Genomic DNA, 26,308 nt, shown 5'->3' with positions numbered 1-26,308 from the left:
TACAAGACGCACCTCTCCATGTCGGGAAGATAAGTATCCGTGCTCCTTTGTCCTGATGTTCGCGGTCAACACGCCTCGGTCCGCTGCCGCATTCTCGAAAAACCACAGCCAGCTCTCCAGCGACCCTCTTCGAATGCACGGACTCTCTGGGATGATTTATGGCCGATTGCTCGGGCATAATAGTGGGAAGAAGGCGAAGTGATTGCGGTTTAAGTTCCAACTTGACCTCGAACTAGCTGTTTGAAGGTATATGGAAGCACACGGTGGCCTTGGCTTTATGTCGCGTAGTAAAGCATCGTCTTCCTGGTCTCCTGGCTTGTACTCTGCGTCGTGTCTGCGCAAGTTGTATCGCAGGGCGTCGCTGCGTTGCTGGTCTTTAATGCGCAGCCGGGCGAGCTTCTTCTGCACGCTGCAGGTATAGGCAGCTACGTCGAGGTTGTATCCTTCTGTCACGTGCGGCAGCATCGCGTCGATCGCTGTGCTTCAAATTCCTTACACAAGCTATAAAACGGGGTCACTCTGGTTGTCTCTTTGACGGCTCTGTTATACGCGAAGATCATGTATGGCAAAGTGGCGTCCCAGGTCTTGTGTTCCACGTTGATGTACATAGCAATCATGTCCACAATCGTTTTGTTGAAGCGCTCCATAACTTCATTGGTATTGGAATGATACTCTGTTGTACGTCGGTGGTTTAACTGCAGCTAGGTTAAGATGGCTCGCGAGCTCCGCCGTAAATGATATTGCGCTGTCCGTGATAAGCGCTTCGGAGGCGCCGTATCTCAAGATAATGCGTTCGACGAAAAACTTGACTTCTGCCGTGGTACCATTAAGCAGGAGACGCATGTGAGAAAGCTTGACCGGCGCGCCACACCAATTGCCGCTTGCGAACTGCCGTCACAGTGCCAACAGGGACACGGGATTTCACTTTAACCCTTCTCATTTATATGTGGGCTGGTAGCTTACGCTCTCGCGTCATACTCTTAAAGGATGAGCTTAAGTGTCCCCAATATTGTAGCACCTTACACTGATAGGGCGTGATAGGGGAATAATGTAGCAGGCTGAAGAAGCTTCTGCCGCTGCTATTGCAATTCAACTAAGGTTTAACCAGAGTTAAACCACAACTAATTTTTTAACCATAGATATCTCTGGTACTATATAAGTTAATTAAAAAGCTTTATGGCAGGATGAGAGGCAATCCAATGTAAGTATCACTGGCTTTCCTTACAATCCAAGGACACCTTTCTAGCGCCTCTTAAAGGATAGTTAAGAATTCCCTAAGCCTTTTTGCTTTTGCTTCTGAATACCCCACTGCACTGGCTCAGTGTTTAGTGCACACGACTGCTGAGTCAAGGGCCCCAGGTTCGATCCCAGCCATGGTGGCCATGCTTTAAATGTGAAACACAATTCACCCGCCTACTGTGCAATGTCAGTGCACGCAAAGAACCTCAAGCGATCGAAATAATCTGGAGCTTTCCAATACAGCACCTCTTGTAGTCCTAGTCACTCTGGGGCGATAAACCTCATAAACCAAACTAATCTTGCTTCGGAGTAGCATGACTCATTGTCTTGCAGTGCATGCCAGCTTCTTGCAAATAACAAGCAGTAATCATGTACTGTACAGCAAAAATTGAAGAAAGCCTAAGATTTATATATCATCATTTATTACACAATGCCTATCTTCCATTTATACAATATGTACAATGACAAGAGTGCAGGCACATAGCATCACTTGATTTGAAGCTTGATGCCGATGTTCATGGCTGCCAACTCAGATACAAGGTACCTGAACACATAGGGGATGCTGATGATTTCAATGGAGTCACCAGTCTGGCACGTCCGGCACGTCCATTTGCGAACCATGTCACTCTCTGCTTTGTCAATGACAGGTGACAGCATGCTCCCACATTTGCAGCACACATATGCCTGCAACAATGAGACAACTACCATGAAAAAGGGCACCCATCAGAGGTAGGTGATCAATACACACACCATCATAAAATTGTGATTGCACTAAGCTGGAAGGTGACATGCTTGCAGATGAGGCTCCAGGTTATATTTATTTCGATTTCCTGAATTCGGAATGTGTTTTCTACCATAATAACGAAACAAATGAGAAGCCCACAACAAATGCGTGTGCTAGAAAGAAAATATATTATAGAAACTATTTTATAACCCTAAGAGAGAAAGTGCAGGGACATGCCTCAGAACTCCATAAGCGCTAGGACTCCAGAGTCGGCAGCAATTTTCTGTGGCTATGTATGGCAAGGCTATGAGGGCAGAGTTTTCCTAACAGTGTTATCATACCAAGTAGTTCTGCATCAGCTGTATATCTAGCCTCGGTTAGCTTTGGTTTCATTTCTGACTCGACGCTGAATTAATAGTTAATATGCAGAAATTATTTCTGTATATAACTGAAGGCACAGGTGAATATAAATTCACGATTGATGAACAGCTCATACGATGGACATCGTCAGATTGAGGACAGTCGCAAAAGTGTACCAAAACTGACGAGGAGAAACGGCGAAAACGGCCTGCCTACACCTCACATGATTTCCGACAAATGGCATAACCACTGGTATGCACAGGGAGTGTTATCCTCGTGCTGCACTGGTTAATACTGCAGTATTAGTCTTATTCTAATGATGTTAATAATTCCGGAACTGTGCAATATTTTGAAGCAAGGTCTGCAAAATTTCTGCCATGAAGTGAGCTGAAGTGTTTTGGCTCCTTAGCTTTCGCCACATAACCACAGAAAGTTCTCCTTTAGTGAACTAAGGTTTAAGAGTTGCAGCAACCCTGTTCATCAGCATCACAACCTGCAAAATTAGAGAGATGCCTCAGTGGACTGGAAACCCATTCTAGTGCACGAGATCAACAATGAAGTAGCACCAGAATACAAACTTAATTTCCTCCGTTGCAGAGCTGCTTTCAAGGGGAAGGTAATATTTTATGCCAGTTTTATTGATGCTGGCCAGTAACCAGTGCCATCAATTTATAGCATTGTTTTTGTATTAAGTTGGATTATTACCAGTCAAGAATTGAAGTGCCATTTTACTACAACTGTTACTTAGCTGAAGAGGAAAACCAAGAATCCATTTCATGTGCTGCACGCCAATTGGAAACAGATGAAAAGCAGTGCAGTGCTATACTGCTCAGCCATACCAGCGACTTGTCAGAGCAATTGAACAGTCTGTCTTGCAGCAAGAATGAGGCCCCATGCGCCAGCAGGGAGTCTCGCTCCATCTCCCCAAAACGGATGCCACCAGCCCTCTTGCGACCCTTGACAGGTTGGTGGGTCAGTGTGTCCACGGGACCGGTGGTCCGCACCTGTGCACATCACAGAGTGTTGGAAAAAACATTTATTCTGCAACACGTATACATTGTGTAACATGCAAAATCGCAAAAGCAGCGAACTGCCTTAGCTTCTTTTGTATAGACTCTATTTACTATCAGACTGAGCGGGTAGTAGGAGATTCTTGTGTAGCAATCCTGTAATCCCCGCAGCCACAATACTGTTGCAAGGTTCACAACTAAAAGCTGAGATGAGGTATGGTCACAGGCCCGAGATACGCTGCACAAAGGAGTGCAGAGATGGGGTATGTCGAAGGGCGTTGGTAAAAGTTCCCTTTGTCACACCTTGAGGCAGGAGTCATTACCGGATTTGTAAACAATGGGGCTGTCTTGCTGGTGTGGCTTCCATCTGGCTGTGCATCCCAGTTGTGCATGGCACATAGGTGTGCCACAATGTTAACGTCACGTGAATAAGCTCCACACATTCTAAATGGCTACCGCTGCAATGCATGGCGAGTCGCAACTCTCTCACCCCTTCTCCCTTTAATGGTCAAATTTGTCTTTTCTAAATGCGGTCCTGCCCTCTTCCCAAATCCCAAAATCCCTGTCCCTAGAACCTGCAGCATAATGGACCTTATTACAGTGAGCCTCTGCTGCCTTGAATGTGCAGCCATGAAGCTAATGCAACACATATACGCACAAAATGCTGCTGCTTGCTGTTTGCACACAAAGCAGCAGCACTGAAGCGAGTGAACGGTGGCACTTGGAACAGCAGCACTTCCGGAAGTAGCATTAATAGCAGATGGAAGAACAGAACACTCATGCGTTTCTTTGTTTGACCAATTGATGACGCAGATTTCTTTTATCGCATAGCCAACTGCAATACGCCTTTTTTGTGCATTGCAATAGTTGAGCCAGCGTTGTGAAGCAGTTTACAAGCACGGTGCTTCATGATGCACAGTGGCAGCCACTTTTCCATAAAACAAGAAAATATCAGGCAAGCTGAATGAGATAAGAATAAATTCAGTCATCACAGTGTACAAGATTCCACAAGGCACTCGGAGCACCAATTTGAGAACAAAGATGACGTTCGGGCTAAAGCGGAGAAGAGACCCAGAGCCCACAGCGCCAGATGTGTTCAAAGAGCTGCATGTGAAAATGTTGAAGTGGCTCTGCGCAAATGGTTCCTCAACGTTCAATCCGTGAACACGAATGCAGCACTTTTTGAAACAGTTGTTCAGGGACATTAGCAGGTTACTTTGTGTGCGGTGCCACAGCCAAGGTGTTAACAGAGATGAAGTCCTCAAACGTAACATTTGGAAACACCAGCTGATGTGGTGGCAAGGTGGTGGCAAGTTCTCACTCGATTTTGATTGCTCGCAGTGCTTTTGCAGTAGATGGTTTTCAGCTTTTCAAGCATCTTCTGCCTCACATTTGAGATTGTCAACGAAGCTAAAGTGCTTTTCTCTTTTTTCTTTTCTTTTTCTTTTGAAATAAAGTTTTCTCTCTCTGCTAGATGCAACACCAAGATCCATGGCAATGTCCTTTTTCTGTGCACACTATCAACTGCACTCGACCAAAATGGCTTTGAGCTTCTGCATTGCCATTTTGCGCAACAGTTAACAAATAACAGTACGCAACAGCCATTACATTTTGGCAGAAATTATCGCAATGAATTTCAATGGCTTTCAAACGCAATAAGATGCTCAAGGTAAAATGAAATTGGACTGGGTAGTTCCCCTGCTCACCTGATATTTGTCGGCTACCATGTGCCGCAACCTCTGGTAGTAGACCACTCCAAAAAAGATGTCAGCTTCCAGTTCCCGGCCGTCCACACCCGAGTACATTCGTTCAGTCCCATAGTAGTTGTAGCCAGCTGCGACGCACAAAGCCATTGCAGGTATCATTAGTATCCCCACTTTAGCAAACCCACATATGACCACAAAATGCCATATAATGCCCCTTTCTGCAGCAGGAAATTCTGAATTCCACAAACTGAGAATAAAGAACTAGCGAGACTCCACAGAACGCATCAAATGTTTCGGAATGCACCTTGCATTCAATTTTCAAGAGTTCAAGCCTTTTTTTTTTTTTTCCAGCCAAGGCATTAAAGCGCCCTTGCCACAAGGCTTAAGAACTGCCAGAGCTAAGCTACTTGGTAATGTCGTTGGGGCAAACCCCGCAGCATAAAAATGTATATAAGGTGACTGCTGTTAACACAAAAAAGAAGGTGGTGCATATTACTAAAAAAAAAAAAGAATAAAGGCACTGAAAGTATTGAGCATAGTACGCATGTGCTGCTCGTTCGATGCAAAACATAGCGAGAGACATATATGCTGCAGGAACTCTACTACAGGCAGTTTGCTGCTAGAATAGGTGCATTATATATTTTCTTCTGGGTTTTTTTTTTGCATACTGAATTATCAGTACAGTAAAAGCTTACTAATAATTTGCCCCTTACTGATTTGAAAGCCCAAACAGTTCAAATTGTCTGCCAAAGCCAATGTAAATATATATATAGACATTAACTACGACCCTATGGGTCTCCCACTCTATGAGTCGAACAGGGGGACCACTTGGGTGGCTGGCTGGCACAGCAAGAGGCCGTCGAAACAGCCTTCCTCAAAAGCCGAGTTCAATGCAGCAGACTCGCTCACACATCTTATGTGTATGATAGCAGGAGTGCCGATGAATGGATGGCCCCACAACATCTGAACTCGGTCCGACAGCTTTATGAGCGTATGCAGTCGCCAACAGATTTTCCCAGCCCTCAAGGAGCTGAAAAAGCATCCGAAAAACCAGGTAGTCCAAAAAAAACGAATTCACAACAAAAACATCATTTTGTTTACCAAGTGGCTTGGAAAATTGGTCAGTCCGTTTCTGTGTCAATCTTCTCAATCCCACAGCCAGTCTTCTCTCTGACGCAACGACAAGTGCGGGGAAAACCGCACAAAAGTCGCAGCGGCATGATAATCAATGTGGGTGGAGCCTCGCTGTTCCACGTGACAATGTCAGCACTGTTTTTTTTTTCTTTTATCCCGCGTTAAAAAAGAACGACGGCTGTCTCCGTGGGGGTGGTGGAAGTCGTCTGTTGCGCACGTTCGCTTAAAAAAAAATAATGGCAACAACAATGCCTTGCGAGCTTCAGCAACCGTCTGGTCCAACCAATGCAAAGCTTTCTCGGAGGTCTTGTTTAGTTGAGACACCCGGTGTATTGCAAATGATTTAAAACCAGTGTCTGTTGTCAGTTGGCAGCAGGCGCTTTTGGAGCCCCCAGACAGGCATGGAACTGCTTTTCCTCTTCTGCAAGCAAACTCGTGCTGCTGTTGCCACAGCCCGCAGCGACGTGGCCGCTGGTTCTCCTGTTCGCAGCTATATGCAAGCTGTGATGTATGGCCGTATGGTCTCATGATAAAAGCACGTTCGCTCTTACTTACCCACACTTTGTCGGGCAGCGCTTTGTCGCCATTGGTCGACAAAACCCTGCTGCAGCACAGTGCACAGGCCGCCAAATTTGGGGGAGTAACGGATCCACTAACTCCCTACAGCTAGCGGTGCCTGCTATCGGGAGTACAGCAGGTATGCGGGAAGCATGCAACGTAGGTTCAAGGTTGCAGAAAAACACAATGGCAACAATGTTGTGGCAATTTTTTGTAGCTTCTGACCTGTGATCGAGAGAAAAAGTCCGGAAAATCAAACAAGAAAAGTTCCAAGCGCCCCAAAGTTTGGTCAGCATCCTACACTGACTCTATGGAGCACGTGACGGTGCCACAGCAGTCTGAATAATCAGGCAGGTCCGGAAAGTCAGGCGTCTGAAAACTTGGTCGGCAACTGTACCACCAGTCTACTGCAGCAACAGCTAGACCAGTCAGTGTCACTTAGCCAGTTAACCAACTGAGCACTGTTTCACATCCCAAATGGTGTGCTGCTAGCGTATTCTTTGTTTTTTATAGCGTTCTCTTCACTTCTGTCTCCATAGCATCATCAGCTCCTTCTTCAAAGGTACCAAAACCACGCTCATCGCATATCATTCCCCTTTTATGCTGTGAAGCTGTGTCAAATGCAATGCTGTCACTTGTGACGGATGTGACAAGGCACCAGTTGTATTAACATTATTACATTGTGAATTACGATGAAGGCCCTTTTTCGATTTTTGAGCAGTTATGCTTTGATAATCCCTAAAGTATACATGGAATAAAGGATACATGAAAATGTGTAAAAAAAAAAAAAAAAAAAACAGCCATGAGAGTTCACTGAGTTGGGTGCACCTACATAGTTGCGCTGCCTGCTTCAGTCGATAAGTATGCGGTGCGGCATGTCTGTCTCTTTGAAGACAGACAGACTGCACGCACTCTGCCTGACCCCAAATGATGTGGATGCTACCAGACAAAGAGCAGTGCCTCACCTTTCTGAAGCAGCTCGCCAAAGTATTCAGATGCCGGCTGCTCCTCTGAGAACTTGAATGGCGTTGCATCATGCGCAACTCCATGAAGCACAGAGGACTTGCCAGCCATGCTCTCAATCATCATACCTGGGGGAGATGGGCAAAATAACTAAAATCATTTGATAGGGACTATAGTCACATCCACCACATCATGGCCTTGAATGCAGCCCATACAGTTGTGTAAAAAAGCCTAGTAATTCAAACACAAGTCAGTTCTGCCACGGATAATTCAAGCTACACGCCGCTGCACTTGGGCAGTCCTGCGCCACCAGCACATGCCCAGAGAAATGCCCCATACGATAGGACAGCCACATCACGAGGATGCAATGCCTCCAGAGCAGGGAAGAAGACAAAGGAAAAAGAAGGTAAAACAGCGTAAAACTGCAACACTAGTGCCATGACTAACACTGCAGCTATGGAAGCAGCTGCCTCCTACCCGTTACAGCTGACCTCCCAAATTTGCAACTCCAGGAAAAGCTCATTAATTTGGTCCCATTATTAAAGAAATCCAGATAATCAAACTAGTGGCATGGTCCAATGGCTTGGATGGATGCTTGCTAAATCAAAAGCTAAAGGTCTCACACCAATTAAGTGAAATGAGATAATGAAGGCAGGCCATGTCCAGTAATGATCTGTACAGAAAACGATCGTGAAAATAGCCTTTCTCAAACCTAAACTGCATGCTACGGAGTTGACCACAGATCTCCGATGTGCGCGCAATGGCAAAGTGCGACAAAGTATGGGTTGCCTCATCTCCCAGAATGTACTGATCACTTAGGTTTGGTTTTGGTTTCTTTTATGAGCTTCAAGCTAGGTGGTGATGGCTGTTAGCCAGGCATCAGACAACGAAGCCCACCAGCATATTCCACCAGTGTGGTTCTCTCATTGCGCGAAAACTAGGCACTCGCCAAATGCCGTTCATGCACTGTGTGGTGAAGCCTCGTCACATGAGATGCCGGTACTTGTGAAAGGGCCCTGCTGCTGCCCCAAGCGCCATGAAGAAGAAGCAGCCGCTGTCACACTAATAAAGCAGGCGACCAGTGCCCAGTCTTTCATCAAATAAATACACCAAGACGCAAGCAATTCCTGTCAATTTTTAGATCATTGAACAATTTGAACTTCAGATAATTCCAATAACGTTTTCAGTCCCCTGAAGTTCAGACTAATGAGCTTTTACTGTAGAAGGCACTATGTGTGTACAAATGTTGATTTCATAACGAAGTGCCGAAATGTGCAAAATTGTCTACAGAGCCATTTCAATTCAGGGCACAGCTTTGACTTCTGCAGTAGCCCTCTAGTATGCTTTCAGTCCATATGCGGTTGATTTTGTTTGTTTTTAAGAATGGGCACTTTAAGATGCTTAAATTTACTCATTTGTTTGCATAACTAATTATTACTCTAACAAGGGTTGAAAGCAGTATAACAGATCCTGAAACCACTGCTGAGTTGCAATGTGAAGATGTGAGGTCTTGAAAAAAACTGCATAAGTAAGCATCTGACAAGATGGAAATTTTTTGTGCAATCTAGTCATGTAACCGATAAGTACAATCTGAGAATACTACTAGCACACTCCTCAGTTTGGACAATAATAATTTGCATTTAAAGAGGACTTCAAAAACACCATCTTTGGGGCATGAAATTTTGACATTACTGTTAGTACATATAAAAGAGAATTTACATTTTTTCATAACATTCTGAACGTAACATTCGGCACCCCACCTCCTTTCAACCTTCCTGTACATGGGTAAGGCCTCGGAATTTCACCAAACTTAAAAAGAAAAAGGTCAAGCTTGCACATGGGTTAGCCTCTCCTGAAAATCTGTTATGCAAATAAGCAATGCCAAAACATCCCAGAAAAGCTAGGATAATTATAGTGCGTTGGAAAGTAAGGTAAAATTAGGACGAGTATGGCCTTAATATGCTCTGTAAGACCAAATGAGAGCCATGCAGAAGCCATTTATTGTTGAACAGAATTTCGCACCAGGCTCTTTACATAATTTTTTTTGCCAAGGACTCAGTGACAAAGTACAGCTCGTGAAACATATGGGCAATGCCATGTTCCGAAGCACAACCTTCTTTGCAAAACCGAGTGTGCAAACTCAAAAAGTGAACGAGGCATTTAGGATGAACAGCTTCAAGATACACTAATGACTTCATTTGCACACAAACTTGCCCGTGTTCTTTATCCTAACTATGCTAATGCTGCCATGAGCAGCACCTGCAGTGCACATGCAGTGATCTGACTCCAAATTACACTTTACATCCAAATTACACTGTAGGCATAAAATTACACCTAAATTACACCATAAGCTAAAAATTACACCCAAATTACATTGTAGGCACTAAATTACACCCAAATTACACTGTAGGCACAATTGCACCCAAATAGCACTGTATGCACAAATAAAATTGCATCATGGCTCTTGGATATATGTTGCATTAAGAGCTGTTTCTCACCAATGGTCATTCGGGAGGGAAAGCCATGGGGATTGAAGATGATGTCAGGTGTCATGCCACTCTCAGTGAAAGGAAGGTTCTCCACAGGCCACATTTGACTGCACACGCCTTTCTGGCCATGGCGGCTGGCAAACTTGTCTCCAATCATAGGATTCCTCTGGAAAGAAACGGTTTAGCAGGAGTAAGAATGTGGAACTCACTCAGTCATTGGAAATTCTCTGGAAAAAATAAATTAACGAATATCAATTTAGAAGACCCACAAAGAATTTTTTTTTCAGCAAAATGTTTTCTTTATTTTGGAAATCAAAGTGAATAATTTGCCACTGCAAATGCAGTAATGGAAAAGAAAACATAAGAGGCAATACATCAGAGCTCAGTAACATAAGCTAAACGATATGGCTTGCACAATTCAACAAAGCAACAAAAATAAAATAAAATAAAATTGAATTATGTATTGTTCAAATGACAGCAAGTCAAAGTGTTCTCGGCACAGTAGTCTCAATCCTTAATAGCAATTTTCATATGGCGCTGATTTCCTGTATTGTAAGCAAGGAAGTCTCAAGCCTTTATGCAGCAATTCTTCATATGATGCCGATTTCGAATGTAGAACTGCTGAGAGTTTTGAGACATAATTCACCTGTAAGACTTGCACGGCACCAAGACAAGCATCCCACTATACAAACAAGGCTGAAATAATATAAGACACTTCGCACCTTGCGGTCAAGTGAATGCCCTGCGTTTTCATATCTCTCCCACACTTCTGAAAGAGGCTATGGACCGAGCCATCCAACACCTAGTGAAAGCACCGCGAACAAGCCACCCGCAAATTTTTTGAACAGGTCGTACAGACCGACCCTACAACATTGCACGCCAAGCTGCTCAGGATAGAGGTGCATCATCACAAGGCCAGGTAAGCTGTGAGCATGCCCTGTTGCACTTCCAGCCAGATGCACTGCTGCCCTTCAGCACAGTGTACACCTATCCTCAGAGAGCAGGTTTAATGGGAATCTTCTGCTGCAGGTCATTTCATCTAAACAAACAGAAAGGTAGCAGAGAATCGCAGAGAATATCAAGATTGCAAGTGCAAAAAAATGATGGTATCCTTCAAAATGAGGTTTGTGCACTTGCATCAAAACTCTTCACAGCCTCACTTTTCTTGTGGTACCTACAATAAATGGCATTTCAGCTCTCACCTAATTTCGGCCATTGAAAGGTACAGTCGAGCCCACTTATAACAATACTCAAGTGCCAAGAAAATGTCATTGTTATAACCAATAATTGTTATAACCGGGTTTGCCAAAAAATGCAGTCAACATAAGGTTCAAAAATTTTAATCAAGCAGAAAAAAAGTTGTCCACTACTTAACAAAAAAAGCATGGTCCGTGAGCTTCGCTTGCTTCACAGAAAGCTATTAACATTGGTCTCGAGAGCATCTAATTGTTCGACATGCTCAAGTGGAAGGCCCCTTGAAAAAACGAAGTCCCGGAGGGAATAAATCATATGCAGGGCCTCCTGTGAGGACACTACTTGGAGAGGCTGATCTGCAGTGTCGTCGTCGTCATCGCTGTCGTTGCCCGCCACTCGCACATTTTCCACGATTGCCTCATCAGTGAGGATTTCGGACGTTTCCACATCATCATCTGCATGCAGAAACTCATCCAGTCCCGATGCATCATTGCTGAGCGCAGACCACAGTTCTGGCATCCCTTCATTGGTCGGAGCTACGCAAGCATCAGCTGCGGCAGTCGTGCGATCCCGAACGAAGCCTGCTTCCCTGAAACAATTCTGCACCGTCGAAGCATTGAGTTCTGACCATGCACCGAAGATGAACTGAACTGCCATCAGTAGGCTAATCTTAAAATCACGTGCACCCCACACGTATAAGCACTACGACGCCTGCCCGCACACAGCCGCCGCTATCGCCACACAGAGAGTCCGTCGGGACAGCGACGGGGACGCGACCATGTGACGGAGCGCGGAGGTGTGGGGGAAGGGGGGGGGGGGGAGGGTAGAGAAATGGAGTGCTCTCCTCTCTTCGTATCGTGGGCGCAGTCCACTCGTCTCGAGGGGTGGAAGGGTGACATGCGGAGCGAAATGCGCTCGCTTTGCGCGATTGCGGACGCTTGCGTTTTCGTCGGAATCACGCGTATTTTATTTTGAAGCTGGGTCACAGTAGCCGGTTTTAATCGTTATAACCGTTAGTGCGGCAACCCATCACTGTAGTAAATGGATTTTTTTACTATTGGATACATAGTAAATTTGACGGTGACATGGCTGTTCATTGTTATAGCCGATATATTGTAATAACCGGTATCGTGATAAGTGGGCTCGACTGTACTACTATAATACTCTCTTTACACGACCGGCTTAACCACGGTTACGCTTAACCGCGGTTACCGAACTTAACCACGGTTAACCGCCAATCGCGGTTAGCTGTGCTTACACAGCCCGCCACCGTTCTCGGTTACGGCCGCCATTACCCATAAAGTACAACCGAAGCGACGGGGTGATCTGCGGAACGAAGCAGCATTTACAAATATCTTATTTATAACTTAGTTTCCGGAGTGCCATCCGACAAGGCGTCAACAGCGCGGTCAAGCCCCGCACGATGGCAGCACCTCATCGGCCACCGTAAACACCGCCGCGTTGGCCCCTCTTCCCGCAGACCGTACGCGAACGACACGGCGGCTCGCTGGCGCCGACGTCAGAAATAAAGCGCGCTAAATTTATTGCCATCTGGAATACTGAGCCGAATATCAGGATTGAATCACTCTTGAGGATCACTGACCAGCGGTAAATTGCTGGCAAGACCGATAACCGCGATACTATCAAGCTTCTGCTCAAGCCAGCTGCCGCCGGTGCATTGCGGCTCACCGCTCAGCTTATACTAGCTCTGCATGCGTCGCCAAAGTTAATTATATCGTTATTTTATGGCGGCAGAATAGGATTCACAATAAGGAAGTTTCATGAGTGCACCATTTCAACAGTGTTGATCAGTTACAAAGCGCCCACCGTCGCGGCTTCGAAGAGAAATAATTTAGGCCTATCGACGACTAGGGGTTACGCACCCCGCCGTCGTTCGCCGCGCTCGCAGGCTTCACCGCAGCAATAAGCGTAACGTACCTCAGCCTGCTCGCAGCATCCCGCGCTGCAAGCGTTGCAAACGTGGGCACTTCCATGATAATGCTAAGACCGCGCATTTTTTTACGTTCCGCGCTCAGCACCAAGCCGCGCAAACGATACTGCAAACACAGGACGGGGCTTCAGTATGCAGAGGCTTGGCTGTAGGCCGTAATCGAAGACGCCGGGCGGCACATTAGACACCGCCTATTCAATACGAGAAAACGAGTACACTTTTGACGCAGACACGCTCGTACGCATCGCGCACTCGGCTGCTGACGAGCAGCCTCCGTCAACAGACGCCGCCATAACCTCGGTTAACGACGCAAACCGAGGTCGCCAAACTCGGTTTGCGATAACTGCAGTTAGGGGTGTAACCATGGTTTGGTCTGCCGTGTAAATGGGCTAACCATGGTTTCGCGTAACCCCAGTTACGCTAACCGTGGTTAACTCTGCCCGTGTAAAGAGGGTATAAGGCGTCGGCCGATCTGAAGCTGGTTTGCAGCAACACCACAACTCTAACAGCCAACAGCGATAGAATGCTTGCCCAGGCCATGCTGGCAGTTCAATATTCTTATCTTCTTCATCGTTTCCTCTTTTCATACGTTATATGTGAAGGGCACAGTGCAATTTCTACCACAGCATGTTTACCTTGCACCTCCTTTGCACACTGGCTACTGGCTTTGTCCTATTACATGCAATTTCCCTTGATGTGCTGAATGGCGAATATGTCTAAAGCCGAGTTTGTGGTCACAGTTGCCATGGTATGTGCACGACACATGCGGGAGTCTCGTAGCATGCATAAGACCATTGAGTGCCTTTCCCAGCAGTTTTTTAAAGCGACTCCTTCACCAGCTCCACTGATAAAAAAATTTGTCACTGGCGGCAGCATGAAGTCAGTGGGAGCAAGTGGAGAGAGAGAGAGAGAGAGAGAGAGGTGCTGCGCAATGAAGCATGCGTGCAAGGGTAGTGGCGAGAGTGTATGTCGTCCGAAGCTTGCCCCAAGAACACTTCTACACGTGTGCCTGTGCGCTCCTCCTCGCACTAACATGTCATCACATACATGGAAAGCGGACTGTCCACATCAACTTGGTCTGACAGTGGGGGTGCCCACAAGTATGCAGACAGCAATGAGGTGTGCCATGCGAAAAGAGCTTCCCTTGGTATAGGAAAAAAACGTCTGCGTGTCACTGTCCAAGTGCCGTACTTGTCGCACAAGTCAACATACCTACGAAATGCCAACGAAAAAGGGGCTGAGGCAATGCAACAAAAGTGCCAGCAAGATGCAAAGATGCGGCAACTAGAGGCCGAGGTGAATACCCAAAGTTTTTGTACAAATAAAGAAACGTGCACTCATCTATTATTCTACAGCTGCAATTCTAAAATGCTGCATGTTGAAAGGTAGACATATGCAAAGATGAAACTAGGTTGTGGTGCCGCAATCCTTTCGCATTATCACACTTAAGCCGTCTAAAATGCCTCTACTGAATTTTGTTTTCTCCGATTCTTGAGCTTCAAAATATTTAGAAAATATTTTAGGTTCTCAAATACAATCAAATCCAAACTCAGATATTACATCTGAACCTCGTGTTGTGTCCTTCTACTCTTGGTCCTCGTTTTTCGCGCTACCTTCAAAATGAACCAGATTCAACTCGCCCAACTTTCAACCTTACTACTATAGTGGGGTTCTACTGTATATAACCAAACGGTCCCAAACCTGTATCCAATAGGTGATGCAAACGTTCTGCAAAACATCAGTTCCAGTGTCATTTCCAAGAAGCTTGACCTCGTGGATGTAGCCAGGCTCCATGTTCTTGTACTTGTGCACCTTGGTCTCTCCAGTGACGACATTGATGAAGCTGCAACAAAACAACAATAGTTCCAGGTAATGATCCTATCGCTGCAAAGATAATGCCATCTGAAAGATTTTATGAACTCTGCACTATCATTTTAAGCTTTCATTCCTCCTCCTTTGCAAACGTTTCTGCTTTTACACTGCACGTGCTGGGACGTTTTACAAAAATCAAGTGAGCTGGAAATGTACTGTGACGTGTGAGCAGAGCTGACAGGCAAAATGCAAACTACAGTTTCTTTCTAGACACTTTCTGCTGCCTCAGTGCATGTGTTAGCTTCCCCAATGATGCAAGAAAGTGGCAAGGCAGACACCGGAATCTGCATAACAGTGCTCTTTCAAGACACATATCGCTTCATGGCTCATTGAGAAGTGGCCAAATATGCTTGTTATGGAGACAAACCTTAAAGGGAAGCTGAAACATATTCTGCAAAAAATGAGTTATGTGCGGCATATTATAGTTTTTGTCCGCTGAACAAGACTATCATACTTAAAAAAGGCAGAAAGGAGCACAAACGGCTGTTTTTACAAGAAAACGAGCTCCAGTGGGACTGCCCTCCAAGCAAACGCCGCTGTTGTCTGTAATTGGCCGGACCCATCAAGACGTCAAGTTTGGGCATGTGAGGCCGGCGGTGTTCCTGCGTGCGCGTCGCTTCAGTGGACTTGAGAGCTCAATCTAAAATGTTATTGATTATTTGAGCAATGTAAAACACCTCTAATACTTACCGTACGCGTTTGAGCAACCAGCAGTTAAAAAAAAAAAAAAAAAAAAGGTGCTACGAAAGACGCTGTCGACATACGTCGACAGCGTCTTGTGCACCTTGTGCGATCGTTTGTTGCTAGCTCTGTCAGGAGCGCATTGTAAAGCCTGGCAGTAATGCGACCTCATGTTCCCTTTAACAATGGACCGTACCGTAAACTGCATTTCAACTGACCGTCACTACTAAGAGTAATACTTTACAGACTGAACAAAACTGCAATATCAGCACAAGCTTAAAATGCTGCAAAACTGAATTGCTGGTAAGCATGCTCTAACAGCAAGAATTCCTCTGACAAATTAGGCCACTCACCTGCACACAGGCTGATTGTGTTCCACCTTGGTACCAATGTAAGGCAAGCCGTCAAGGTCAACGTGATCCTCCAGATGCCGGTCGCTCATCTTGCGACCGAAAACGAGCGACACCTGTCTGCCTGTGTCGCCAGCCAACACCCGGAGGTTCACCACTTCGCTTTTGTAGATGGAACCATGCTTGAAGCCCCGTTCCACTGAGGATTTGTTCAGCACCATGGCGTCTTCCATGTCATAGCCCTGTCACAGGGTGGGAAGGAAAGCAAATCTCAAAGGGGCACTCGGAAGACTAGCCTGCAGGACAGAGATACACCCTGACTTACGATCAAAATCGGTTCATGCAATGCACTTGCATGAAAAGTGCATAAGATAGCACTAGAAACAGAATTTAGATACACATTTTGATTAAAAAAAGAACAATCAAATCAGAAGATATTCCATTCCTTTCATGATAAACAAAAAAATTAATTGTGGTTTAGCTCTGGTTAACCCTAGCTGAATTGCGAAATCAACGGCGGAAACTTTTGCCTGCTACATTATTTCCCTATCATGCCCTATCAGCGTAAGGATGTTACATTATTGGGGACACTTAAGCTCATCCTTTAAGGGTAGGACGCGGGAGCGTAAGCTACCAGCCCACATAAAGCCTAAAGCCTGACACTCAGGCTGGCAGTGTGTTTCTAAATAAAAAAATAAATAAAAATAACAAATCACGCCTCATCCAAGTCGTATGGACGTGCCTGCGTGCCATAGGGGTAACGAGAATGCAAACGGTTCTGGCAGGCTGATTCTGATATCACCCTCCCATATGAAAGGAGCAACCCTAGTTGGCAGCTCCTGCCCGTGGCATAGGGGTAATGTGAATTCAAATGTCATGGCAGACTGATTTTTTTATGAGGAGTCCGTAGCTACGCCTCTTCACACCTCAGCTACGCTGTGAAAAGGCCTCTTCATGGTGTAGCTACGACCACCTGAGGTCTCGCTTTGGCTGTCGTAGTATTGCTTTCGCAATAAAAATAACTTGGCCATTCACAATCTTCCAGCAATACAGCTAAGCTTATTCAGAGTTATTGGACTTCACAGAAGCTGGTTCAGTTCAGTTCAGTTCAGGCGTTCAGTCGTGTCCGACACAGAAGCTGGACAAGAGGTCAATTCCATAGTCGACATAGTATTTAAAGCTATAATATGGCTATTTACATAGCAAACTCTCAAATATAGCTAAATTTGTTATGCTCAAGCAAATTATGCAGTGTTAGAAACTAGACTGAAGATAGTGTACCTCCAGTTTTTCCAGTTACAAATGATAGAGTCTAACAGAGTTATAAAAAACTTGGAATACAGTCGAACCCGGATATATTGAACTCAAAGTAAACGACGAAATAGTTATATATATTGATAATTCGATATACAGAAATCGAAATAAACACCTCTCGCAATTGTGACAAATGAAACCGTATTTACTAGCGTAATGAAACCACTCTTCATTTTTGCAGGTGAGAACAAGAAAAAATGATTGGTTTGGTTTTCACGAGGTATAGCGTCCCAAAGTGACTCAGGCTATGAGAGACGCCGTAACGGAGGGCTCCGGAAATTTCGACCACCTTGGGTTCTTTAACGTGCACTAACATCGCACAGCACACGGGCGCCTAGCTTTTCGCCTCCGTCGAAAAGCGGCCACCGAGGCCGGGATTCGATCCCGCATCCTTGGGCACAGTAGTCGAGCGCACTAACCACTGCGCCACTTTGGCGAGGCAAGGAAGAAAAAAAAATGGAAATCAGTAGTGATTCTATGCTGCTGAACCTCGATATCAAGCAATCGCTCCGAGTTACTTAGCAATGTGGGAAGGCGCGTGGGTTCCATGGTTTTATAAAATGTTTATTAATGACAATTTTTACACACAATGCAGTATGATTTTAATCGAAATCAGCCAAATCAAATTTGGAGGTGGCTTGGGCCAAATTTGGAGGTCACCATCGTGTTCACCATAGCAGAATTAGGTTGGACATCGACGTTGGTCCAAATTGGCTGAGGTCAACTTTTGGGGGTGCCCCAGGCCAAATTTGGAGGTCGCCATCGAGTTCTCCATAGTTAAATTACGCTATCACCAGGGCCAAATTCGGAGGTCACCACCATAGTCGATATAGGCTGGACACCAATTTTGGTCCAAATCGACTGAGATGAAATTTTAGGGGTGAACAGGCCAAATTTGGAGGTCATCATTTTGTTTGGCATACAGTCGATTAGGCTGGATCTCGATTTTGATCCAAAGTGAGCAAGGTTGAATTTTGGGGGCGGCTCAGGCTCAATTTGGGGGTTACCATTGTGCTTGCCACAGGCTGAACATCGATATTTTGACCACATGGCAACATGCCAGGAGAGACAGCCCTGCCACGGCGGTGACATATGTGACTAATGACTGCACCCTTTCGTTAGAGGTCAAATCCCAGTGTCATCTGACCTTTAGGAATAGTGGCAGTAGAGAACGTTCTACAAAAACATTAGTCATTAGCGCACCCCTACATTTCACGTTGCAGTCGTGGCAGTCGGCACCGCATTCTTTAGCAGCACACCAAGAATGTTTACCTCCTACGGGGTGAGGGAAAGCGAACTTGGCAGAGTGCCAGCGCCCTTGACAGGAGTGCTCGAGGTGGCTTACCTGGCTTTGCCAGTCATGCAAAAACTTCAGTATGTTCCCTTCATCATGCCATGATTGGGGCAGGCACAACACACACTCGAGAAAGAGTCCCACGAGATGGCTTTTCAGCGCATGCGCAGTGCACATTGCTACGAACAATGACAGGAAAAGAGGAAGAAAGGAGAGGGAGAAAGCGTGGAAGAATTTTTCCTTCCTCCATGCTCCTGCACACTAATGGAGGAAGGAAAGAACGTGCATAACCTTGTGCTTTGCTCTTTCATTGTTTATTCCCCTCCCCCTAACATAGAAGCATTGGTTGCATCTGCTCCATACTGCACTGGCCATAATAAAAACTGGTTACCTCTCTTTGTTTCATGCACATGGCTTACAGATGCACGAGTCTTTTACATGGGATTTTCAAAGGGATAATCTGCAAGTTCAACATAACTAAAATTCGAAATATCCGGGTTCGACTGTATCACTAAAGTACAGTGCAGGTACGGAGCCTATTCTATGCTGCAAAGCCATAAAGATAGGCTTGTAAGTCAAACTCAAAGAAAAAAAAGAACATTAATCAAGTTAATTAATTTTCAGATTAAAGAAACAATGCGCAAAGATACTAAATCAACATTTTGGCTTTTGTCTTGAGACCCATCAGAAAGCAACAGAAAAATTTCATTGTCCTTGAGAGCCCTTCCCAAGTATTCTCATGTAGAGGCTCAGAACCCCCTCTTCCTTCCACCTGACTTCCTGCCTTATTTGTGCTTTTTTGTTGTAATTTAACTTCGGACCACCTCATTTCCATAAAGCTAGCTTCAACCATGACGCCGTAGTATACAATTATGTTGGTGACACCCACAAAGCATGACAACAGGCAAGGATTAAAAGTGCTTGGCATCGTTTTGGGTTTTATAAAACGGCAATTTCAACGAACAGAAACAGGCTGGCGTGGGTACCACACTGAATGAAACTTGCTCGCTGATTTCGTTTCGCGCAAAAAAGCAAGAAAGGACATGGAATGAGCGAGTACTTCCAAGTACATAAGCAGTAAATACATAAAAAAAAAAGAAAGCGTGAAGATGCAAATGCGTTTGAAGCGAACAATGCTAAAAGCCGGTGTCATGATCGCAGTTGACCGCGTGGTTTCGTTGATTCATAGATGCAAGAATGGACGACTTGCACAAAAAAAAAAGAAAGAAAAAAAATTTGCCGTCATAGCTTACGCTACGCCACATGTTCAGCACAATGACTATGGACTCTCTCAAAAGAAAAAAAAAATTGCTGCTTCTCAACGTCCGTAGTCACCATAGCTTACGCTACGCTGCACGTTCAGCACCACAACAAAGATGGTCGACTATTGCAAAAATATAACAAACAAAAAACTGCCGCTTCTTAACGTCCGCAGCCGTCATAGCTTACACACGTTCAGCACGACACCAGCCGCCGCGCACAGAGGGTTTACAACACACATTGGAGAAAGCGTCCGAAATTCTGTCTGCCACGGGCTGAGCCGACTTGTCCGCGCATGCGTAGTACGTGCTACTGCAAATGAAGGCCGGGAAAGAGAGAGGAAGGATAGAGAAAGCTTGGCAGAAGAATGGGCACACCCTTGCGCTTCGCTCTATTGCGTTGTTTCCCCTCTCCCGAACACCACGGCTGCATAAGTTACATCTGCTCTGTACCGGCCGTTGCCAAATCGGTTCCCTCTCGTTCCTTCATGCACATGGCTTGCAAACGTCGCGTGCTGGCACGTCTCAAACGATCACCGCTGGCACATGCCTTTGGGGAAAGGGCACGGCGCTGCCCTAAACCAGCCGTCGCTGAACTGCTCCCTTTAAATTCTTTGGTGCGTGGCTTGAAAATGTCATACGGCAAACGGCCGAGAGTGATGCGATCATCTTTGGGGAAGGCGTACCTTCCAGTGCGTGGTGCGGAGTTCGAGATATCGAACGACCAGTGAAATTGAGTTTGATATACGACGCAGCTTTTCTACACTTTTAGACGGGATTTCCAAGGGGATATTCCGCGAGTTCGACATAACCAAAATTCAAGTTATCCGAGTTCGATATATCAGGGTTCGACTGTAGTTGCTAATCTGCAAGCTGGGCCTATTCAATCACCCCACCTGTCTCTCAATTTTGGCTTGCTCAAGACTCTAAATGGTTCTTTTCAGGCTGCCCTGCCTATAAACTATGCCCACTGTAGCAGGTACCCACCGTGTAGGAGATAACTGCCACTATGGCATTGGTGCCTGTCGGGAAGTCATCCATATGATAGTGATCATAGGCTGTTGGCCGCACAAAAGGAGTCTGAGGAGTCTGGATCCGGTACAGCTTGTTGTCTGAGCGGTAACGAAGTGCTTGGCACGGTGTTCCCATAGTCTGCTTGCCCATCTGAATGAAAAAGAGAAGAACTTCAATAAGGCTTCACAATGCAGCCAGAGTGAGCAAAGCATGTCAATACCAAAGACAAACGTTAATGGTCAATGCCGGAATACTTCAGACAAGTCAGTATCAGAATCAGGCGGGGATGGATATTTGATAGTACGGCACGGTTATTAGTTAAACCTCATTACAAGAGACACTCAAGGGACCCGAAAAAAATATCTCTTGTAACCAAGGTCTCTTGTAACCAAAAATTCTTACCAACTCGTATGCACGGCAGTTTAGTTTCCCCAAACTAAATTATGTTCTGTCAGTGTCCTTTTTTTGTTGCAATATGTCAGGAACCGAGAAGGAGTGCCTCCTCTTGACTGGGAAGTCAAAATGTCCTTATTGTTTCAGCCACTGTCATCACATTCCTGTGTGACTGAAACGAGGAACATTTTAACTTTCCAATCAAGAGGAGGCACCCCTGCTCGGTTCCTGACATATTGCGACAAAAGAGGACACTGATATGGAACAGAATTTAGATAGAAAATCAAAACTGCCACATATGAGTTGGTACGAGTCAGATGCATTGAAGGAGCATACCTGGGTTAATTGTGTCTCTTAAAGTTACTTTAGGGACCTGCAAAAGTTGTCCTTAGTAACAGAGTGTCTCTTGTAAACATGTCTCTTCTATGCAATGTTGTTAACATGGCAAACATAGAGAAACCAACCAAACCATTTTCAAGTGTCTCTTATAACCGAGTGTCTCTTGTAACGAGATTTTACTGGCAACATGGTATATGGCAGTTTTAACATCCTCAAATGACGTCGAATATGAAGAATGCTGTAGTGGACGGCTCCTGAAATTTCGACCACTTTGGACTTTTAGTGTGCACTGACATCACACAGAACGTAGACACCCTGCATTTCGTCTCCGCTGAAATACAGCCGCTGCAGGCAGGACTGAACCTGTGTCCTTGAGATCAGCAGTCGAGCTCCCTAACCACTGGGCCACTGTGGTGGGGCAAGTAACCGATGATGAAATAAAGACCAAGTGAGAACGATGGTTTTTCTCGGTTCCTTCACGCACTCTGCTGCTCCAAAATCGCAAAGGCATCCACTACCATTTTCGCAGTGCAACGCAGTAGCAGTACTCCCCTCTTCCCAAAACGGCAAAGCATGCAGTGCGATGAAACTGTGTGTGACCAGCGCGCTGTTTTTGCATATTGGAAGCAGCATGTGGATGCACGTGAGGAATATACAAGTAGGCGTCAGAGTAGCTCGCCGCCATCCCTAACTAAAAATAAAAGTATAATGACGCGCCAAAAAGCATTTAAAGCAGCGCGACTGGCCAGTGTGCACGCCCAATCGCAGCTATGGGATGGGTGAAGTTGAGGAAAGAGAGGGTCCACTGTTCTATGCAATTCTGGCTCTGGCAGGTCTATTTCCGAAATTGCTGGCTGCGAGCGAGCGTCATACCTGACGTGATCCCATGCCCAAATTAACTGGTGCAAGGCCAACCGTGTATAGCACCAACTAAATCCACTCGTGCACTTCACTAATCAGATGTGGCATCAATGAAATAATTAGGCACCCCTACTACACCACCGAGAAAGACTGTTCTGAGGGAAGCACTTCTGAGGTTATTGCTTACCTGACACTGGTACATGTTTCGAGGACTCTGGTTGAAATCAGAGTATGGAATCATGTTAGCCAGAACACTCAACATGCTAGTCTGCCTCAGCTCCTGGTGAGTGGTCACCTGAAAGAAAGAATACAAACTAATGTCGCCATACCAGCAGCGCAGTCAGTAAGGCCGCAGAAAACATCTACAGAAGGTGCACTGTCAGTAAGTAACACATTAACGCGATTCTAACATGCACCAATTTCTTGTGGTCAGAAGAAAACACATAAGACAGTTGCCACTGTGTAACACAAGATTAACGAAGAACTGGTAAGATATTGTATTTAGTGATATATCGAGGGAAACAATTTCAGAATAATATGCATATATATATATTGGCACCTAGCGTTGCCAGGTGGCGCATGACAGAGGAGTGAAGAAAAACGAAGTTGAAAGGTTGAAAGGACGACGAAGTGGCGCTGGTGCTTTTGTGTCTGTGCTGCTTGCTGCCGTTGTGTCTGGGCTAACCCCCTGTCATAAAAGCTATTCTTGGTATCCCGAATCACCTTGTACGTGACAAAGAAAAATATATATATATATATATATATATATATATATATAGTATTAGAACACACTTCTTAATAGTTTTCCACACAGACATGTTCTTTTTAAGGCATTCTTCTCCAGTCCGCCATTACGAAGGTGCGACAGCACTGCTGCCAAGCATCTTCTCAGGCATCGCTTCCCAGCAGCTGCCACGAAATGGCAAATGCTACCTACTGTTAAAGTGAATGTGTCCCAAAAGAGCCATCACCAAAAATGCTGCTCTTATCTCTAACATTTTCCTTGCCACCCAGCATAACTAAGTAGAACTCCTTTGCTTCTAGTAGCCTCTGCACGGTGCATGCAACTCACATTGCTTCTGTCTGAAGTCAAAGATGCAACCTTTCATTCTTAATCCTGTTGGGTTTTGCGGCATCTGTAGGGCAGCCTGTGCTGTCTCATATGACACACGTGAACTCCCCCCCCCCCCCCTCCCCCTTTCGTGTTAGACTCCTGGCCACCCAGTTTACTCTTCGAGGTGCCGCACTGGAGGGCTTCTCACTGGGCACCATTGGCACGACATAGGTGTTCGTAAGAAGCCCACTTTTGGGCTGCTTACAAACACCTGATGTGGAGAGATAAGTAGATACTCACAATCTTCAATGATTCTCTCAAAAACACTCGCCTCTAATCTCGAAGAACTCAACACCAATCAAATGGATTACATTTTTTGCGATGAATTAGAACTAAGCCTGGTACAGCTAAAGCATTCTAAGATAACAAGCGATTACCACTAAAGCAGTGCGTTTGAAAGGCTCTCTGATTTCTTTACTTCAGCATTGTCTTTTTTTTTCATCAAAAAAAACATCAACAGCACTCAAACAGGCACACATAATGTGCAAATCTTGATGCAAACTCACAGTGTACATAAAATGTGCACCAACTAAGTTGGATGCCAACCTTACTTCACTTCTCGCCTTACCTCACATTACCATGCTTAACTTAACATAACCTTGAAGCTTGCTCACCCCTTCATAGGCTTCTTCAGGTACCACGCAGATGCTCAGGTGCACCTGCTCGAAAGTGCCTATCCACTCAGTGGTGTTGGTTGCCAAATTCAGAACGGGACGCATCATGCGTGCAACACTTGTGAAGAGGAACACGCCTGGGTATTGAGAAGACTGGCTCGTCTTGGGCACAAAGCCAATTTCCAGTGTCGGAGGCACCTAGAAGCGATGATGGCAAGAGGTCCACATGCAGCAGACAGTTGCCGAACAGTTGTTTCATGCAACAAACCAACCCACGGAAAGCACTTAAGAGTACTTATGCGATGTGAAGGCAAAAAGATTAGCTATCAATCCACTGCAATCCACTCCTAATACAAATTAATCCCCCATAACCAAAATTATACATCTTAATCCACCATACTGGACATTAACACCTCAGAATTTTTAGTCTACCAGAACAGACCCTTTTATCGATATAAATCCACTGCAATAATCCACTCTTAACCCATTGCAATCCCCCCAACCTCACTAATCCAACATAAATGGCTCAATCATATTCAATCCATAATCCACCCTACTGCAGCTTAATACAATGTATACCACCCTTGAGCCCTCCTCAGTCCACCATAATTTAACAAGATACACCCTAAGTGCAACGCAATGCGCTATTATTCCAATGTAATCCACACTTTTAACTTTTGAATCTGGCACCGGTTGCCAAGCCGATGACATCACAGCCCTGCTTAACCGATCTTGGTACCATCCTTTGCACCCAACATGCTGCCGAGTTTTGCTACTAATGGGACAGATGAGGCTTTCGCCTTAATAAGCAAAGCCTGCCTGGAATTAAACATAGAAAAGTTGGCCACATAACAGAATGCTAGCAGAAATATGGTGTCGTGGAAAATACACTTTGTCTGCTTTACCTTGTCAGAGATTATACACTCTCAGATATGGCTGGCAAAAAGACAGCTCCCTTACAGCCACAATGTACACAAAAAAATGCTTGAACTGAAGGGCAAGTGTTCGGGGAGGAGATCTTCTGCCTTTGCTCCCCAAGATCCAAACTGCTCATGGCTTACAGAACTGCTCCCCCTCTCCTCTCCATCGATTATTCCAGACAGCTGACCAATTTCCCTCTTGTAGACCCGATACATGGCAAGGACACTGCCCTCGATTTGACAACCACCTTGCTGCACTCTCATGCTTGCTTACCCAGGTATGCCATCATCACATGAATGGTATCTGTGTGTTAAATAAGCTAGAAGTGCCTTCCTTTTAATATGCGAAAACAACAGTTTAAAGGGACAGAACACCGGAATTTAGACATCAAATTTTTTTTCACCACAATGAAAAACTTCCTGTCTAAATTGTTCGATTACATAGTGGTTTTGTTGGAAATGCCGTAAAAATTTTTACAGAGAATTTTTTTATCACTGCATGCATCTTTTTTATGTACATAAATGCTGGAAACCATGAGCAGTGCCCGCAATGATAACTAGGCGTCGACAAAAAAGAAGTACCGAAAACAAATACAAATCTCATCCGCCAGGCAGTAAGTAGACATTTTCAGTGTAAATTGGCGTCGATTTCAGTTTCCATGCTGAAGGCTATTAAGGCACACAACAGTATGCGTCATCGACGAAAGGTTTAGTAGGCCATGCCACCTATTCATCCAGGGATTTCAGAACACTGCGGCGCTATCAAGTGACAAAAGCTAAAAGTACATCATTGGTGATGCGAAAGGAGAGCTGGCTTTTATTGAAGTACGCAATGGAGAGAGTGCAAAATATAATGAAATGTGATGAGCACAGCCGGAAGAAAAAAGTAAGGGCACGTGAATATTCGAAATTTTGAATATGAATCAATTATGTTTGTCATTTTATTCACATTCAT

The 26,308-nt window shown here is 45.2% G+C and overlaps 1 protein-coding gene across 1 annotated transcript in view; it reads right to left on the bottom strand.

The window, feature by feature from the left end:
* Nucleotides 1-1,644: 1,644 nt before the first annotated feature.
* The window catches only part of Polr1B (RNA polymerase I subunit Rpl135), a 61,497-nt gene continuing 36,833 nt past the window's right edge, over nt 1,645-26,308 (bottom strand). The window contains exons 17-26 of the mRNA XM_084595164.1: nt 24,434-24,631; nt 22,893-23,000; nt 21,086-21,262; nt 16,235-16,473; nt 15,030-15,171; nt 10,193-10,349; nt 7,697-7,822; nt 5,040-5,167; nt 3,163-3,327; nt 1,645-1,923 (exon numbers count right to left, since the gene is read on the bottom strand). Coding sequence (XP_084451290.1) covers nt 1,726-1,923; nt 3,163-3,327; nt 5,040-5,167; nt 7,697-7,822; nt 10,193-10,349; nt 15,030-15,171; nt 16,235-16,473; nt 21,086-21,262; nt 22,893-23,000; nt 24,434-24,631 — 1,638 coding nt within the window. The 3' untranslated portion in view covers nt 1,645-1,725. The remainder of the gene's footprint in view (nt 1,924-3,162; nt 3,328-5,039; nt 5,168-7,696; nt 7,823-10,192; nt 10,350-15,029; nt 15,172-16,234; nt 16,474-21,085; nt 21,263-22,892; nt 23,001-24,433; nt 24,632-26,308) is intronic.

Source organism: Amblyomma maculatum, chromosome 2 (genome assembly GCF_055883805.1).
Source record: "Amblyomma maculatum isolate TAMU_Amacu chromosome 2, ASM5588380v1, whole genome shotgun sequence".
Lineage (NCBI taxonomy): Eukaryota > Metazoa > Arthropoda > Arachnida > Ixodida > Ixodidae > Amblyomma > Amblyomma maculatum.
Note: the sequence above shows the minus strand (reverse complement) of the source record. Positions and strands in the feature narration are given on the sequence as shown.